This window comes from Chelon labrosus (assembly GCF_963514085.1).
Source record: "Chelon labrosus genome assembly, chromosome: 10".
Taxonomy (NCBI): Eukaryota; Metazoa; Chordata; class Actinopteri; order Mugiliformes; family Mugilidae; genus Chelon; species Chelon labrosus.
Window position 1 is genome coordinate 14,329,381 of NC_140360.1, and position 18,130 is coordinate 14,347,510.

General features: G+C 41.6%; 1 protein-coding gene across 1 annotated transcript in view; it reads right to left on the minus strand.

Annotated features, from left to right (window-relative positions):
* Positions 1-18,130, minus strand: part of LOC311494077 (ERC protein 2-like) — a gene marked incomplete at both ends in the record, with an annotated part of 113,134 nt that overhangs the window by 61,782 nt on the left and 33,222 nt on the right. The window contains one exon of the mRNA XM_084552933.1: positions 234-371. Within this exon, the coding sequence (XP_084409059.1) occupies positions 234-371 (138 nt within the window). The remainder of the gene's footprint in view (positions 1-233; positions 372-18,130) is intronic.

An 18,130-nucleotide genomic window follows, 5' to 3' on the forward strand; every position in this document is an offset into this window, starting at 1 on the left:
TTCCAGACTGTTACACACCAAATGGTGGTGTTAAGGTATCACATTGTAGAATTTTATTGTGTATATCTGATAAACATGTTTTAGCATATTGATAATTAAGATGCTTTATTATTTTTAGACATCTCTCCCAACCTCAACCCTCCCCATAGATTTGGCTTTTCATGCTTTCTCTCTATTCTGCAGCTTTTTTGAACAAGTCCACAATCACCCTCTGTTGAGCGTTCCCTACGTACCTTTTCTGATAAAGCCTCCTCCAGTGTAGCCAGAGCTGTGTCTGTATTGCTGGAGTCGGTTTGAAGGCCCTGAACCCTTTCCCTCAATCCAGCCAGCTGTTTGTCCTTGTCCTTTAACTGTTCCAACAGGTTCTCAATCTGGAGAGAAAAAGACATAGAGATAGAACAAGAGAGGAGCTGACGTTAGAGGCATGTGGCTGTCAAAATAAACTCATCAATATTTAAAGGATCGTGAAGAGAGAAAGGTTTTGATTGAACCTGAAAAGTTACGTAGCATTTGTACAATGTAGTATTGTGACTGGAGACCTTGTGGTACTTAAGTGCCACATAAAGTAATTAAGACCCATGATTCATCAGGAAGTTGACTCTAGACACCGAACAGTTTTGCTCAGCCTCTGGCTGCATTTACTAATTTCCTGCTGTAATGTCTTCCATGCTGGCCTGGCATCTCAAAGATGAGTAGCAATGAACGCCTCCACTGTATGGCTTTGTTGGTTAGAGAATAAGTTAATTAAGCTCAAGACTTAGTGAAGAGGTGTACACACCAGAGTCTCTAAGACAGATACAGGAGCCAGTGAACCTCAAGGTGGTATCCCTGTCCCCTGTCTCCAGGGTACTAACATATACACCAATCAGACATAACATTATGACCACCTTCCTTTCCTAATATTGTTTAGGTCTCCCTTTTGCCTCCATAACAGTTATGACTAATCAGAGAATGGACATTGGTATTCTGAGGGTTTCCTGTGGTGTCTGGCAACAGAATGTTGTTAGTGGGTTCCTTTGGGTCCTGTTGGTTGAGGGTAGGGACCTCTGTGGATCAGACTTGTTCCAGTGCATCCCACAGATACTTAATCAGTTTGGGATCTAGTGAATTTGGAGGCCAGGTCAACACGTTGTGTTGTTTCTCATGATTTTCAAGTTGTTCCTAAACTGTTTTTGTGTGTGTGCCTGTGTCAGGCTGCATCCTGCTCGGGATGGCTGCTGCCAACCACGAGTGTCATTGCTATGGGGTGGTGGTGCTGGTTTGTTCTAGGTGGGTGGCACATGTCTAAGTAACATCCACACGAATGCCAGGTCCAAATGTTTCCCAGCAGAACATTGCATTGTCACAAGATGGCCAAAGTTATTCCCACCGCCTGTCAGTGGTCATAATGTTATGCCTGATCGGTGTATACAGTATATATTACGACTTTTTTTCCCCTGTTGTGCTAAACCCCACTTTTGCTTGTCACTTATGTCAGTGCTTGCAGTTGTTTATCGGAAGAATGTTTATTCGATGTCTTTTATTTACTGTGGGTAAAACAAGATTGCCATGTTTGTGTGTGTGTGTGTATGTGTGTATGTGTGTGTGTGTCACTCGGTATTTTGTCTGTATTGATCTGTTATGGCAGTAAGCTTTGGACCAGATTCAACGAGCATCAATGCAAATTCTAGTTCAAATGCAATGCAGAAAATGTGAGACACAGAGCTAACTCTAAGAATGTTACCTAAGTATACCAGTTTTATATTGTTTCCTTTAGTTGTTGTAAAGTCTTACTGCATTACGAAACACCTGTCCAATGTCCAATGGACAGAGGTGTACCTTACCAGCTTCGGTATAAGTCTATTAGAGTTATACTAGGAGCTAATTCAGTCCATTGACTGACAGGATGCACTGTCTCTGTATCTGCCTTTCTGTGGCTAACCTCATGTTGTTAAAATGCTGGTGTAATAGCCAGTTGTGGTGTTCAACAGCCTTTATCTGATGAACATCTGCAAAACAGAACACAAACACTCAAAGACGCACACATGGAAACACACGGGAGCCCACATACACAAAGCGCTCAGAGCTGTACCAGACAAAGCACTAACAGATGCAGCTGGGGAAGGACACAGTGCCCTGCGACAAGACTCCAGAGGTCTACAAATTAGTTTCAAAGGGACAGCACATCTGGTGATAGGACACGGTGATACGGTGACATGGTGACTTTCTTGTGGCTTATCAGAATTTCTATGTATGAGCACACTCTGCATTCCTTTGAATTTTCTGAATCTTGATTAAAAAAAGAAAGAACAACATGAAAAGTTTACGGATTCCCTGAGAGTCATTGAGATCTATACACAGACTAAGAGCATTTATTTTCCTGTCTCCAAGTCATTCTTCTTTAGTGGTTTTTCTACAGACAATGTGCCATTCTCTCACTGCTGCAAAGTATTAATACCACATTTGACCCAAATGCTCCTTTCTAAGATCAAGGCGTGCACTGTACAAAAAAAAAAGAGCCACATGCAAAAAAATAAAAAATAAAGGATTTCATTATTTGATGAACATGAGATACCAATAAAAAAAATAAGCAAAGCACTTCAAGCCATCAAGAGAGCACAGTTTAACTGCAACAGCGACGGGGTAAAAAATGTCCAGCAGAGAGAATACGCTGCATTCCAGTCATGGGTACATAGATAGATAATGTCCAAATCTCTGCAGCTATTTTACAAATGAATCCAATTAGACTGTAGACTTTGGTGTTCTCTGCTCCCTGGAGGGCAAGAGCGAAGATTTGGGGGAACCATCTCGGTTTTGGCAATGAGGAGAAAGTGGCAGGAGGGGGTGGGAAAAAGCAGCCAGGACCCTTCGGCAGATCTTGATAGGTTAATGACAGTCATTACACAACCAAGCTAAAGGCTCTGGTGGGTTCAGTCCACGACCGATAGGGACATTAAAGCCTTCGGGGAATGATGGGAAAGCTTCACACCACCAAAGCCTGATAAAATTCCCAGCAACTCATGATTGCCATGGGTGTGTTCGACGGGGTTTATGGTAGACACTGTGAGAAAGAAAATGCCTTGATGAGGTGATGGTTATATATATATATATATATAATGCAAGATATATAATGCATAGACATGGAAGAGTATTGAGGGAATATACATGCCCTCAATACTCTTCTTGCATTTCAAGTGAATGGACTGACCTGACTGAAGAGGCATTTTTACTCATTTCACTTGACTGGGCCCTATGTGCATGAGAGTTAAAGCAACATACGGACGATTTCCATGCCATCAAGCGCCGATGAAGGCTGACAGGTTACACAAGCTTTGCACTGGGACGTGCTTATCTCCCCATACAGTAAACAAAGCAGGAAGTGCAAACAAACCGAATATCTTACTTTGGCCTCTGGTTGTAGTAGCCCAGTAGCTCGACGTACCTCGTTCTCCTGAACATGCACCGAAACATAAATACATATTCACTCATGCACACCCTGGCTCCCCGTCTCTGTGGGCACCACAGCCCTATTTTAGGTCAAATTGAGCATGTCGCCCCTGGTCCTTAGATAAATGATTACATTCTTCACCGGTCTTAAGTTTGCTTTGGCCCGGTCGCTCTATGTAACAACCCCTTGATGAAATATTTAGCCTCGTCGCTTGGCCTTCTGTGAAATTGTGCAGAAAAACGTTAAACACAACTTAAACCATGTACAGAACGGCTGGATGACTACGAGTCACATGAATCATGGATATGGGAAAGAGGGCAAGGAATTCTGTCAGAAAACTCCAATCGCATTTTTTCTGGAAAAAACGCCTTTTGTGGTCAGCTCTGTGTCTTTTTAGGAGATAGGGCCTCCGTTCCAGTAGCTCGGCCGTCGCGATGAGAACAGCTCCCTTTATCTCTGAGAGCATGAGGCTACCTCAGACCATACTCCCGCATCTCTCTCTCCTCTTGCACACAAACACACAGACTTTTTTTTTTTTTTTTTATCACCAAACTGCGGTGCATATGTCATCCCAAACACACCTCCCACTGAAGCAGACCACCTACGATATAAAGTCCGCTTCCATGACTCTTCAGGCCAGGCTCTGTGATGTGGACTGACTGTCTCGGTGAGTGCGTATCCTCTTGAGAAACCATGACGTCTGTCTCAGTCGCCTCCCACACACATGGCCTCCTGGTGTTTACGGCCATTCTGTTTTGACTCGGATAACTTTATCAAAGAGCTGATAGGGCAGGACACAGTTCTCCTTAAAAGCGGGAGTGCTGATGCGCAGTTTTCTTCACTGACCTTGACTTTGCACATGCCACTAACAGTTGTAGCCCCTTAAAATATAACTGTAAAACACTGGGGTGCTTGGGAGCATAAAGATATCAGAACTAGCATTTTTTGCTAGCTCTGGAGCTTTTGTAATTTAGTTGCAAAAGCTCCAGAGCTAGCCATCTGGCATTACTTCAAAGCAAAACGTACGACTACAACTGTATTCACAAAGTATCTGATGAAACTTGCATTTGAAAAGTGAAAAATGGGCCGTGATATTGTCACCAGTGGAACGAAACATGATGCTCACTCTTGACCAAGTGACATATATTCGAAGTGAATCCCCAAACAACGGCAGACATACATCCGTGTAAAGTTAACAGTCGTCAACAAAACATTTTGATCCTTTGTTCAGTGGGATTACGCGTCCACTGGGAGCCTTGCTTTTGAATTGCGGTCACAGACTGTATATTGTGATCATGATTAGCGCAAGCTGAGCTCTAATGTAATGGGACAGAAGTATTAGGCCCTGCGTCTCTGGCAAAAAAAAAAAAGAAAAAAAAAAAGAGGCGATCTAAAAGCAGAACCACAAACCCGGTCGACCCATCTGTCTTCCATCCAAGCTAAGAAGAAGTAGAACTCTGGAAGCCAGAGGAATAATTTCAGCAGAACACAAAGGAGACCAGCGTGGAGCATGACCACTATGAAAATACAATCATTTGTATTTTTAAAACTCTTTTGGACCAATAAAAATACCAAACAATAATCGGTCGCCCTCTCTGAAAGGCAACATGCTTGTCATCACCTCTGAAAATATGAACGGGGACAGTTGTAAAATCCCCAAATCCTGGTGCTGACATTTATGTGCACGCACGCACATGAGCTCACGCACGCACACAAATTCTCAGCAGGCCGATAACCGCAAACTGAACAATATGTAGTAACACAGGGTGTATTTCCCAAGAGAAATCTAGGTCACAGTCAAACAGAAACTGAGTGAAAGACGACGTACTGCTACTATAAGTCCTCCCCAGTCACATACTCTCGGCCCAAATAAACAACGTATATATTAAACTTGAATAATGTTTGTGTATGTTTGCGTGTTAAAACAACACGCATGTTGTTCCCATCTCCTCATGAAAGGCGGCTGATTCCCGTATTAATGAAGGACTTCTTCCGGCTTCTGAGCACTTGGCCGTGGGTCTTCAAAGAGAAACGCAGTCTGGTCGTGATGAGCAGGGAAGACAGTGACCTTTTCAGAGCAAGCAGGGGTTGTGCTTGCACTTGATTTAACCCTTGTCCCTCCACTACCTCCCACCACCACCCGGTCTCTGCCTGTGAAACTCAACAACATGGGCAAAACTGGCAGAACGGGAAAGCATTGATACTGTGTGAGCTGGCGCCTCCATGTGGTGAATTGCTGCCACAGGCCTGTTTATGCACTTAGTTCCCCATGTAACTTGGAATGGGTCATTTAGTTATAATGCTATGAGATTCAAAGTTCTTTGAATTCCAGATTTGATGGGATCTCATTTATCTTGCAGGACAGGGCGAGAGAAAGAACGCACCGTCTTCTGTGGTCGCAGATTTTACTTCCACACCTGACAAGACACTTGTAAACACGACCTCAATACATGTTTCCGTGGATAAAAAGTGCAGCCCTACATAAAAATGTCAGGAGACATTATCCTGCACTCATAACTAATGAAAGGGAACCACCACTATTAAGTCGTGCCTGTGAAGTCCCAACCCGATCTCTGCAGAACAATGAGTTGTCTCGCTGGGAATGTGAAGAGGCAAGCACACGGGGACCTTTAAAAGCAGAAAATGACACCTCTGCCCTGTTCCCCTCGAATGACCTTCCTGATGTCATGGTTCTTTGCTCGAGGAGACATTATTCATCTGTTATCGACCATAATGACAGAGCACAGTGACTTCATAAGACGAGTGGTGCCCGAGAGAGGGAGGAAGGGAAGGGAGGGTCAACAAGTGTGATGCTCAGGTTCTGAAATCATCCACACTTTTCGAAAATGAGGAAAAGCGGGAGTCGTTTTTCATTTCTACTGTACGTCACAGGGAGCCAAAGACAGTCACAAAAGATTTCTTCCTAGCAAAGGATTGACTCTTGATTTGTTGTCGAGCACATGGCCGGAGAAAAGGGCTGATTGAGCATGAATGCACGGAAACATGTGTTCGGGCCACTGTGTAATTGCACGTGTGCCAACGCGACTTCACGACTGCGCTCTGCAGCCCTCCACCATGCCTCTTCTGCCATAAAAGCGAAAAAGACCATGCACATGACGGACCCAGAGTCGACAAACCAAACAGGCATGTCCTTGCTTATTCTACAGCCAAGGAAAACAGAAACTGGCGAAGCAGACCTGGGAGCGAGTGAAAGAGACAGACTTTTCTATGGCTTTCACTGTGATTATGATTGAGTCTTGTAAGTCTTTCATTCTGTCATTCTGCCCCTAACCACCATTGGCTGTTTAGAAATACAAAGGTGCACTGTGTCCATCAGCGACACGCATGCTCTCATTTGTATGCAGGCACACAGACACATAAACATACACAAAAATAGACAGACGCACACTTCATGCATAGAGGAAAAACAAGAACACAGAACACAGATGAAAAAACATATTTTACAATATTCATAAATCAGTGTGTTGCATATGTTCTTTTTATTTGAGCTAGTCTGTTTGAACTCATAATCATTCTTAAAAAGGAAGAGCAATGCCTTGACCTTAGTTATGATAATTCAACATTGTGGCACAAGCTCAGAAAGTAAATGAAATCAGAACACCCACAAAGATAATGGTACGGTCAGATATTATGTCAAATAGTGCAAAGAAAAGCATTTCGAAATAGAAATATATATATATATATATATAAATGTTCTCCAGAGTAAACACACATTATGAAGTAGTCTAAGTGTGGGGGTTTTCTGCTTCACAAAACCTAATGGTAATCTAACAGCAAATTACGGATAATGTGAACGTAATTTCTCTCATAGAGAGTCACACGAGAGAAATAAAACAAAAAATGCATGAAATTAAACAAGAAAAAAAAAGAACCCATAAACATCTGCGTGCGTACTAAACTACACTGGGTCCTTGTAGGAATTTCAGATCTCCTACGCAGATTACGGCAGCTGTGGTCATCGGTAAGGTGGGTGAGGAAGCAAAGGTTTATTGTATTATTTTAACCTCGCTTGTGGGCTAAAAATCACAGTAGCTGTTTGTTTATTCTAAATGCCTGAATTGCAAAAAGGAAAACAGCTTGAAGCTAAATCGTTAGACTAAAAATAATAATGATCGCAGACAAAGATTTGAAAAAAGAAGGCGAGATGAGATGTTGCAAATCTTCCTGAGGTTTGTAATAAACTTTCAGTTACTTCAGTTAGCTCTGAATACATCTGACGTACCTCTACATCCTGCAGTTTATTTTTTATTGTAGCCAACATTTTTCCATATCCATGAATGGAAAAGCCATATTATTTCATTGGTAATTTCATCCCATTTTCACCAGAATAACGTCAGTAGCGATCAAATCTTTAATGCCATCTAAATTGCTGACGGTCAAGTAAATAAGCGCATGAAAAAACGTCCCGGCCAGCAAAAAGATTGCAGAGAAGCCAAGTGCAGAAAACTCCCCAAGTTTGCGTTGTGTTTGAAGTCGTGAACGAGTCTCTGTTTTCACACTAACCAGGATCTTTTTATGAAGCTAACCATGTAGTGTAGTTTCCTAGGCCCTAACCACACGCTGACTGGAAATGAAAGTGATAATCCAAAAAGGGAGTAAAAAGTCAACACTCTTCTTCTTCCAAAAGTGGACTCGGCTGGCGCTTTATATTACCTCGCCTGCCCGCAAATTTGTGAATGGTCCTGCATCTACATGTTGTTTTGGGAGTCATTGGTAATCAACCTACGGGTGTGAGTTGGGTAATTTATGGTAAATGATACAGCAGTATTTAAATAGCTAGACACAGGACGACTACTGTTTGTACACATGCACAAATGCATTTGCACGCGAGCACACATTTTTTTGTAACACCTGTAGCCTCGTTATAAACACACATTTCTGATCTCTGAGGAATACACGCGCACAATCAGGCTGCGATTGCTATCGTGGATGTTGGGCCCAGGTTCAGACGATGGGGGCTGCATATAGCATTTCTGACAAGCAGACATCCTCCCCCTCTTCCTACACATTCCTCCAGACAGTCATTCACACAGAAACCTTCCACTGCATTCATACATATTAATTAGACACGCGCAACACACAGGGAGATGCAGACGTGCACAGCGGCAAGTGACAGAAACACGGAGAGAAAGACGAAGCGAGGGTTGTTTTCATAGTGATTTCTCCTGGCCGGCCACAGGGCGAAACGACCAGGGAGAGACTCCTGCAGACCCAGAGCTGTTCAATGAAGACGGATTGAACTTGTGCAAGCTAGGCTGTACGTGAGTCTGAGTGTGTCTGTGTGTGTGCCGGCCAAGTTGATCCACGTCCATGCTCTTTAGGCTCAAGACCCTATCTCTGCCCCCCTCAGCTGCGGAATGCTGCAGTGATTGCTGGGTAATTACCCTGACGCTTTTAGTCCTCTGCTCCCAGCACCATTAGTATTAATTCTTTTCTTTTTCTCCTCTTTGGAGAGAGGGAATAGGAGCCCTTTGATCAGAAAGAAAGAAAGAAAGAAAGAAAGAAAGAAAGAAAGAAAGAAAGAAAGAAAGAAAGAAAGAAAGAACGGAGTAGCCACCCGGTGAGGACCACAGCAGCTGTATGTCAACCTGTAGCTTCTGACCCTGGCCCACTTTACAGTGATCTGGTCAGACAGGTGAAATACAGCATACAGACATACGGTTCAAGTGGAAGTTCACCAGTCAAACTGTGACCCATTTTCTTTTGAGAGCTTTAGGCTTAGACTGGAGTGCCTGTCTCACATCTTAAAGTATGAAATACTCAGGCTAGATTGCCAACGAGTAAGGTCAAAACAGGTCAGTCTGAGTTATGACGTGTCAACATCAAGATGCAGTCACATTTGAGTGCTTTGTCAAGTTGGAGAGTCATCAAACAAGTTTGATTTCCTGAATTGAAGTGCATGTATTGTGGCCAGGCAGAAGATGGACTGGAATAGCTGGGACCTGACACAGTATGGCCCAACACTGGGTTCGTCTTGACTGATGTGTAGCCTGGCTCCAATCAGCGAGCCTCAGGCTCTCACCATTAACCCCGGCTGATTGCTGATAGGAGCGGTGGGGGATAGAGGGGGGCCTATCACAGGCAGTTTACCGGAACCTCCCCAGTTCCAATGGGCTTATCTGTGACCATGTCTTTGTACTGTGATTGGTCAGCTGGAATCCATTAGGATGAAAGGCATTGGTGGCCTCATCACAGATCTATCAAGATCACCCACACTCACATATGGGAACGTACTGCACACATACAGTAAAAGGTTATCTCTAAAGATCTCTGAGAAATACAGCTGTTACACACAATCACTCACCTGGAAGACTTGTGGTGTACCCTGCACATGTCCACTATCTATCTGGGGAGCAGCCACAACATTAAAGCCACTGACAGGTGTAGTGAAGAACATTGATCATAGCCTCACAACACAATGTCTGGCTTGGAAACCTTTGGTTGTGTGGATGTCACTTTGACACGTACCACCCACCTAGACATTAGTGCAGACTAAACACATCCACACTGCAGGGCAACAACCCTCTCCTGGTTCCTTATTTAAGTTTGGAAATAGTTTCTATGGCCAAAGTCAAAGCAAACTAAAAGTTAAGCATTAGATGCAAACTTCTGGCAATTTCTGATACTATGCACTGAGGAAAATGTTCCCTTACGGTCCAGTAACTTGCAATGAAGAGCAAGGCATTTGAACTAACTTTTTAAGTGACCACACTTTACAATTACCTCTGGAAGTTAATCTTGGCAAACGACGAGGTTTCAAGAGCATGCTGTGTTCATTGTGTTGACTGTAATCGCTTTTGTGGATCAGGCTTGTTCCAGTGCATCCCGCAGATACTTGATCAGTTTGGGATCTAGGGAATTTGGATGCCGAGTCAACAGCTTGGACTATTTTTCATGTTTTCTGAGTTGTTCCAAACCAGTTTTTGTGGCGTGGCTGGCCGCATTGTCCTGCTGGGGATGGCTTCTGGCATTAGTGTCGTTGCTATGGGCTGGAGGCGCCTGGTCAGCAGCAGTGTTTAGATGGGCAGCACGTGTCTAAATAACATCTACATGGATACCAGGACCAGCTTTCTCAGCAGAACACTGGATTGCAACAAGATTATTGTTGTTATTCCATTAACCTGGCATTGGTTTAAATGTTGCGGCTGATCTCATGAGGGCTTAATGCATCCCATAGTCCATTGGTCTAACCTTAGCTATCACAACAAAATGCCTAAGCCCTACTTTGAACCTTACTCTATCTATAAGCCTAAAATTAAGTATTAGCCTTTTGCAGGTGCATTTGAAAGAGGACTGGTCAAAATGTCTTTGCAGAGATACTACAAGTACACACACATCCACAAAATAAACACTGAGCCAATGTTGGACTAATATTTTCCTTTCGGTCAACATGCTGCACTTCCTCTTGCTATCCATATGCATCACACTCAACAGCGCCAGTGTCGTTTTGTGTATAAACCATACGGGAGGAGGAAGAGAAAAGGCAGTGAGGGTGAGAGAGGAACACTGAAGGTCATAATGGAAAAACAAGGTCAGCAAAAACCTGCAAGGGTACAATAGTTTAAGACGGCAGAGGACTGTCATTAGATGGAATCCAGTCCAGTTACTCGACAAGGGACACGAGAATTTTGTGAAACTCAACGAAAGCGAAAACTTGTTACATTTTGAAAAATGGGCAGATTGAGGATCAATTGCTCCACAGAGAGACAGAGAGCATGAAATGTATAAGCCCAGGGAAACGACTCTATTTATCTCTATATCAATCTCTCTCTCTCTCTCTCTACTTTTCTTCACAATCAAAGGCCCAGCCATGTCGATGAAACCAGGCCAGAGCCAGTGATGACACCAGGCCAGAGCAAGTGCTGACAGAGTCTGGCAAAGGGAGCACTGGAACAGAGGTTGGTTCCCCTGAGAAAGTCCAGGGGAATCTCGCTGAACACTGCGATAACTAAGAAAGACTCTTGTGTAAAGGACGTCCTTCCACGCAGACACAAAACATTCACACATACGCCCAGAACAGGCCGAGCAGACGTAATCAAATCTGCCCGTCTGTGGTTGCTATAGGAGGGAACCTGATAGGGGATACTATACTTCCATGCACACAGCCAGGCTTTTTGAAAGCATGAATATGGATCGAGATGACCACAATGTTTGAACATGAATAACACATGTATGCCAAAACCACACCACAACCGGTTCTGCATACGTACCTCCCACAGCACTACCCCCTCGGCGAAAGAAGAAAAAAAAACAAAAAAACACCCAAAAATGAAAAAATAAATAAATAAATGCATCATTATGCATTGGTCATGGTCTCGCAGACCAAGGGCTCGAACAGAGCTCCCACTGTTCCGTGTTGTGATACATTAGACCGAAACGCCCACACAAGCGAAGCATATGAATTTTCTTTTTTTTTTTTATTTCAAAGACCAGCTCCTCGTTATTTTAAGTTGAATTCGGCCTCTGGCTTTTAAGATCAATGCGGAGCTCAGACTACAGCAATGACATCATGGTACCGTATAAGTCATTGTGACGGTCCATGGAGAGGCCCATAGGAGGAGATCAAAATCCCCCCCCACACTCCTGAGAAAAGAAAATAGGGCACTAATGAGTGACATACATACACCGATCAGGCGTAACATTATGTTATTATAATACTGTGTAGATCTCCCTTGTGTCTCTAAAACAGTTGTGACTCATCAGAAAATGGACATGGACCTTCTGAGGGTGTCCTGTGGTGTCTGGCAACAGAATGTTGTTAGTGGGGGCCTTTGGGTCCTATGGGTTGAGGGGAGGGGCCTCTGTGGATCACCCCACAGATACTTGATCAGTTTGGGGTCTAATGAATTTGGAGGCCAGGTCAACACCTTGTGCTGTTTTTCATGTTTTTTTTTTAGTTGTTCCTAAACTGTTTTTATGTCTGTGTCTGTGTCAGGCTGCATCCTGCTGTGGATGGCTGCTGTCATCAAGGAGTGTCATTGCTATGAGGTGGGAGTGTCTGGTCTGGTCTAGGAGGGTGGTACATATATAACATCCACATGAATGCCAGGTCCAAAAGTTTCCCAGCAGAACATTGTATATTGTCACAAGATGGTCAATGTTATTCACTTCTCTTGTCGGTAGTCATAATGTTATGCCTGATCGGTGGATATATACTTCAACTTAAGGTAGCCAATGTAGTTTCAACATGACTTTAAAAAGGGTCATTGTAGAGGTCGCCGTGCTAAGCGCTGCTCTATCCATGCGTCTGTCTGTGTCTCATCAGTCAAATTGTAAATGTTAATTCTCTCATATGTGAAGTTGCTGAATGCAGCACCAAAGCGGGGCTAAAGAGGGACACTTTACTACCCCGCACTTCAAACACAGATGGGGGCAACAAACCCTTAAACATCAAAGTCAAAGTGGCCTGACACATGAAAATGCGGTTTTACTGAAGTACTCTCATTTGTATCTTCATGAAGTCTCTTGACATGTCAGACATGTGGTAGAAACCAAAACATCTGCTGAGTAAAACTAAATGAGAAAAGCTTCTTCTTTTTATTTTTTTATTTATTTTTTAATGGTAAAAAAAGAAAACAAAATGGATAAAACGTCTGCACGTCTGAAGAATACTGAACTGCTGCAGGAGGTCCACAAACTGGAGTCTGATACCACAAACATGCTTCCTGCTTTTAGAATTAAGGGTCATCAGAATTCTTTTTTTATTTATTTTTTTTAAACTTCTATCCTTTACTTTTTATGTTTCGACTAAATAAACATCCAGCAGGCTGTTTTTGCTCTCAGTTCTGCAGATGTCAATTCCTCGCGACTGGGAAGCGAGCACACACATTATCATGCACCAGTTGACCTGTCATCAACCTTTATCATCATCAGCGGCACTGTGGGTGGTGGGGCATTAGACCCGTTTGTAGTGAATATGGAGAGCTTGTCTTAATAACACAGATGAATCATCCTAACCCTCAAAGCCCTTTTCATCAGCAGGGGAACATGTACAAGAGATTAACAGCCGCATGAAAGGAGTTTAGTTGACTCATTCGAAGCTGATAATTTTATGGAGAATTGTCTTGCTGCCTCTCAAACCTCACTGCACTGCGTCATGGGAGCAAAAAGAATGCAGAAATTACTTTCATAACTTTCTCTACGGAGTTTTTGTGTTTCCTCCTCTGGAATGTTTTGTCCTATCAAAACGTTCCAAGTGAAGAGAACGACCCCTGATGGGGAAAAGGCTTTATCCTGCGCAGGGAAGGCTTCAAACACACTCCCATCTTTCGCAAATCGTACACAGATCTGTAACTTATAGCCCACTAACACTGCTGGGAAACTGCAAATTTGTAAAAACAAATCAGACAGAGCTGGTTACTGTATATAGTGTGGCTACAGTGTATACAGAGTTGTCGAAAGAAGTGTATTTTCTAAAGGAACGGTATGTGGCTCCCAAAATTTGAATTCCTTTTGAACAAGGTCACCGAAGCCGCATTTTCCTTTTTGCAAATATGACCATGAAAGGATTAGTCATAACACATTACAGGGCTAGTTCACCCAAATTACAGAGATTATATTTTCTCATGTTTCCTCTGATGGTATCTAGAGGCAAACATGACTAAAAATTAAAAAACCTTTAATTAGGAGTACTTTCTACTAAAAAAATAAATAAATAAATAAATAAATAAAATCCCAATAAAACTTTTGACAAAAATGCTTTTGTATCTAGTAAATTGTCAAAATTAAATTAAATGTATAAATTCTGTCAAATAAACTGGGATACATTTAAAACAAGGAATATACAGCATTAACTGGGAATATTAAGTGAAAGCCAGTATTTAAACGCCTCTTCATCTTGAACAACCTTATAACATCACCTGAGCAAGTCTGCCTGTATCTCATCCATTCATCCTCTCTGCATGCAGGTAGCTGCAGCCAAACTGCCACAACTAATAAGTTAGCACATTAGCATATTAGTGCCAATATGTAAATAAAGCTGAAGCCCAAACAAAAGTAATGTTAGCGAAACTACAACTGAAGCTTGAGAAATTTAGATGAGGCCGGATGTTAAGCTGATCTTTACATGTTTCTACAGGTTTACACTTCACATAAACACAGAAGTCATCCACAGTTACAGGATTAGTATATGAGATCTGCCCACACGTCCTAACTTCTCTTGGGTCCGCTAAATAGACGAATTTCGATTGTGCATTTTTGATTGTGCCCTTCAGTGCAGATCTAAATTGCTTTGATACTTTCATGATCTTGTTCAGATTTTAAGTGACGCTGTTGCATCACAATTAGCACAAACCCTAATTCCCCATCACCAGTATTCCATTAGTATCAGATATCTGCCTTATAGACAGCCATGACATGATTTACTGTATGTATTTCTCTAAATAAACAAGGACTTCTAAATGTTTGACGACTTTTTCTTAAAAAAAAAAAAAAAAAAAAGCCAAACCCAATGCCTTAAAAAAGCAAAGTAAATTTAAGATGGGCCCTGCGATTGACTGGCAGGCTGTCCAGTGTGTACCCCTCCTCTCACCCGTTGACAGCTGGGATAGGCTCCAGCAGACCCCGTGACCCTTAACAGGAATAAGCGGTTACAGAAGATGAATGAATGAATGAATTTAAGATGGTTAGTTAGCGCAAACCTGTTTAGTTTAAATACTACTTAATTATTACTACTTGAATCATATATACTCCGGCCCATAAAGGTGGAATACGAAATCGTGAAATGATTATGACAATATGATTTATTCTTGATAAATAAAGTGTATATCTTCTCAGTCTCTTCCAAACTTATAACGGATGTGTATACAGAGGAATAAAAAGAGAAATGTGTCTGAAAACAAAGTTATTCCAACTTTATGGGCAACAGTGCAGTTCATCTAACATTAACTCATTACATTTGTATAACTTAAGTGCTTTGTAATAACTTATGAGCCTTATACTTAAATAAATCAAATTACCAAAGCTCTCATATTAACTCTGAATCATCTTCATAGGTGGTATAAATCACATCTTGAACTTGACACAGCATGTCAAAACAGGCAGCTCTGAGGTATTCGTGATGACTGAACGTCTCAGTCTGTTGTTAAGTCAGATGTGTTGATTGTTGGTGATGTAGCTCAGTTTTGGACGGATAGCATGAGAACAAAGATCTCTTCTCTGACCTCCAAAACCTGCAGCTCAAGCCGCAGCGCACAAAGTACGACTGACAGACTAGTGCGGTGGCTGAGGGCAGCAGATTTTTGTGCAATGGTGCCACGGTCTGGCTCTCATTAAAGCGAGTCCTGCATGCAGTGACAAAACCGTCTGAACTCGTACGTGAACTTCTGAAGATCTTTATGACAAATGTCTGGTTGGCTTCGGTTTCCTGCACAGGCCCGTGCAGCCGCTGCTTTTCGCTCTCACAGCATCGTTTTAATATTAACTACAAGTCCGTCTCCTTTGAGGTTTTTTTCGAGCTCCATGTTACACAGCTGGTGGACAATCTTAACGTTTAAATGAGACAAACTAACCAAACAAAGAGAAAGTTCAGTTGGGTCAGTGCTTTGTAGTCTGCCAACTGAAAATTAAATTCATAAATAACTTACAATACATCAAATTTAACTCTTAGTAACAATAAACAACCACCCCCTCCAGGGAAGTCTACAGAACATTCAGTTTTATGAGATTGCAGATGTTTCTTTCTTCATTTTAGATCAAGTGTGTAGATGAAATAAATATTTGTTTAGTATCACACTGTGTTGTGTTTGTGGGGCTTTTCTGTTGAGAAGATGGCTGAGCCTTTAAATCACCTTTGTAAATGCTTTATAGGGCATAACTAGTCCTCAGTGTAGATGAGCTCACAAAAATAGTTCACTAACAATAACTAAATGCTTTAAAACTGCCTAACTTAATCATTAATTACGGTAGGAATAATTAATTAACACATTTAGTAACTATTAGTACAAGGCCTACATCCGAGAAAAGACTGATTTCCAGAAAATGAGAGATGATTTCCAGCTGGAGAAGCAAAACATAAACACATTTTGTAGCTATAAGAAGATGTGTACACAATAAGATGCATAAATGTACATTTAAATGGTTTATTAATCGTTTACTTATACTTTTTTAAATTATTTTATGAGATACTGATAACTAAATAACTGGTAAATACTTTAATATTTAACGTATAAATGATAAAGTGATCATTAGTGAAGTTTGAAAATACAACTATTAAACACGGTTTATAGATGCTAAAGAATTTATACCTGCATTTATGAACCGCTTACTAATGCCTATTAATGCAGGAGTGATGCTTTGTAAATGATGAATGACATTTACGAATGCTTCATAGTGTGCAGCTATTATAAAGTGTTACCCATTAGCCTCGACTGTTGCACAAGATTTATTGTTTCTATGTAATGCTTACACAGAACTCACAACACCACGTCACGCGCACGACAAAATAACAACCACAGTAATCGAACGTGTAATTATGCTTCTTGCAGACGGGAAAATCTGTAACATGTAGATTTCCAAACTCTTTTTAGTGTGTATGCTAAAAAAACACATATACTATAAAACATGGGATTATAAGTAAACTATGATCTTTTAACGTATGCAGCAAGTTGCTGGAGATTTTCTACCAGTCTGTTGTTGCGAGTGCCCTGTACTTTGCTGTGGTTTGTTGGGGGAGCAGCACCAACAATAAGGACATAAGTAGGATCGACAAATTGATCCGAAAGGCTGGTCATGTGATTGGCAGTAAGTTGGAGACGTTTGTCTCAGTGAGGGACAGGAGGACACTGGACAAACTGCTCTCCATCATGGACAATCCGTCACGTCCACTACACCAGACTATAGAGGGGCAGCGGAGCTCATTCTCCAACAGGCTGATCCAGCTCCGCTCCCACACTGAACGCTACAGGACTACTTTCATACCATTCTCTGTCCAGCTGTACAACAACTCACCTTTCTGTGACAGATAACTCAAGGTTATTAATGTTAATGGACACTACTGCACCTTACACCTTACCCTGTATATATAATTTATATTCTTCCTTCTCTGTTTCTTGTACATTTGTTCATATGCTAATACGATAATTTGTACATTTTGGCTTATACTATTTCTATTTTATCTTACTAGATTTTATCCTACTTATTTTTTATTTCTATTTTATTTAATTTAATCTTTTCTTTTTATCTGAGGTTCTTAAGAGTGTGTTTTTTATGTACAACTAAGCTACTGTAACCAAGCAATTTCCCTTGTGGATCAATAAAGTTTATCTAAGTCTAAGTCTAAGTCTATGGGGGGGGGGGGGACGTAAACTCTGACACTGATTCATACCACCATACCCCACCACCACATTGCCTGCACTTACTGCTTTTATATTTGTTTTTTATGAAAACAGTCACGTGCATATGTTCAGGAGACACTGGCAATCAACGTATTCAACATTTTCTGGCATTTATGTGTGAGGATATTTATTGGTGTATTTCTCCCACATAGCAGTTGTAATTTCACATTTAATAAGCAACGATTCAATCAGGTATTCTGTCCTAAAATATATAAATATATATATATTCCCTGCAGAAAAAAAATCTATTTCATACAGTGTGAGATTTGGTCAGGAAACATCAGAAGTGGTCAAGTTCATGCTCCAGTTCAGTTTCCACTACCGGATCGTACTTGGCTTTTATTCAACT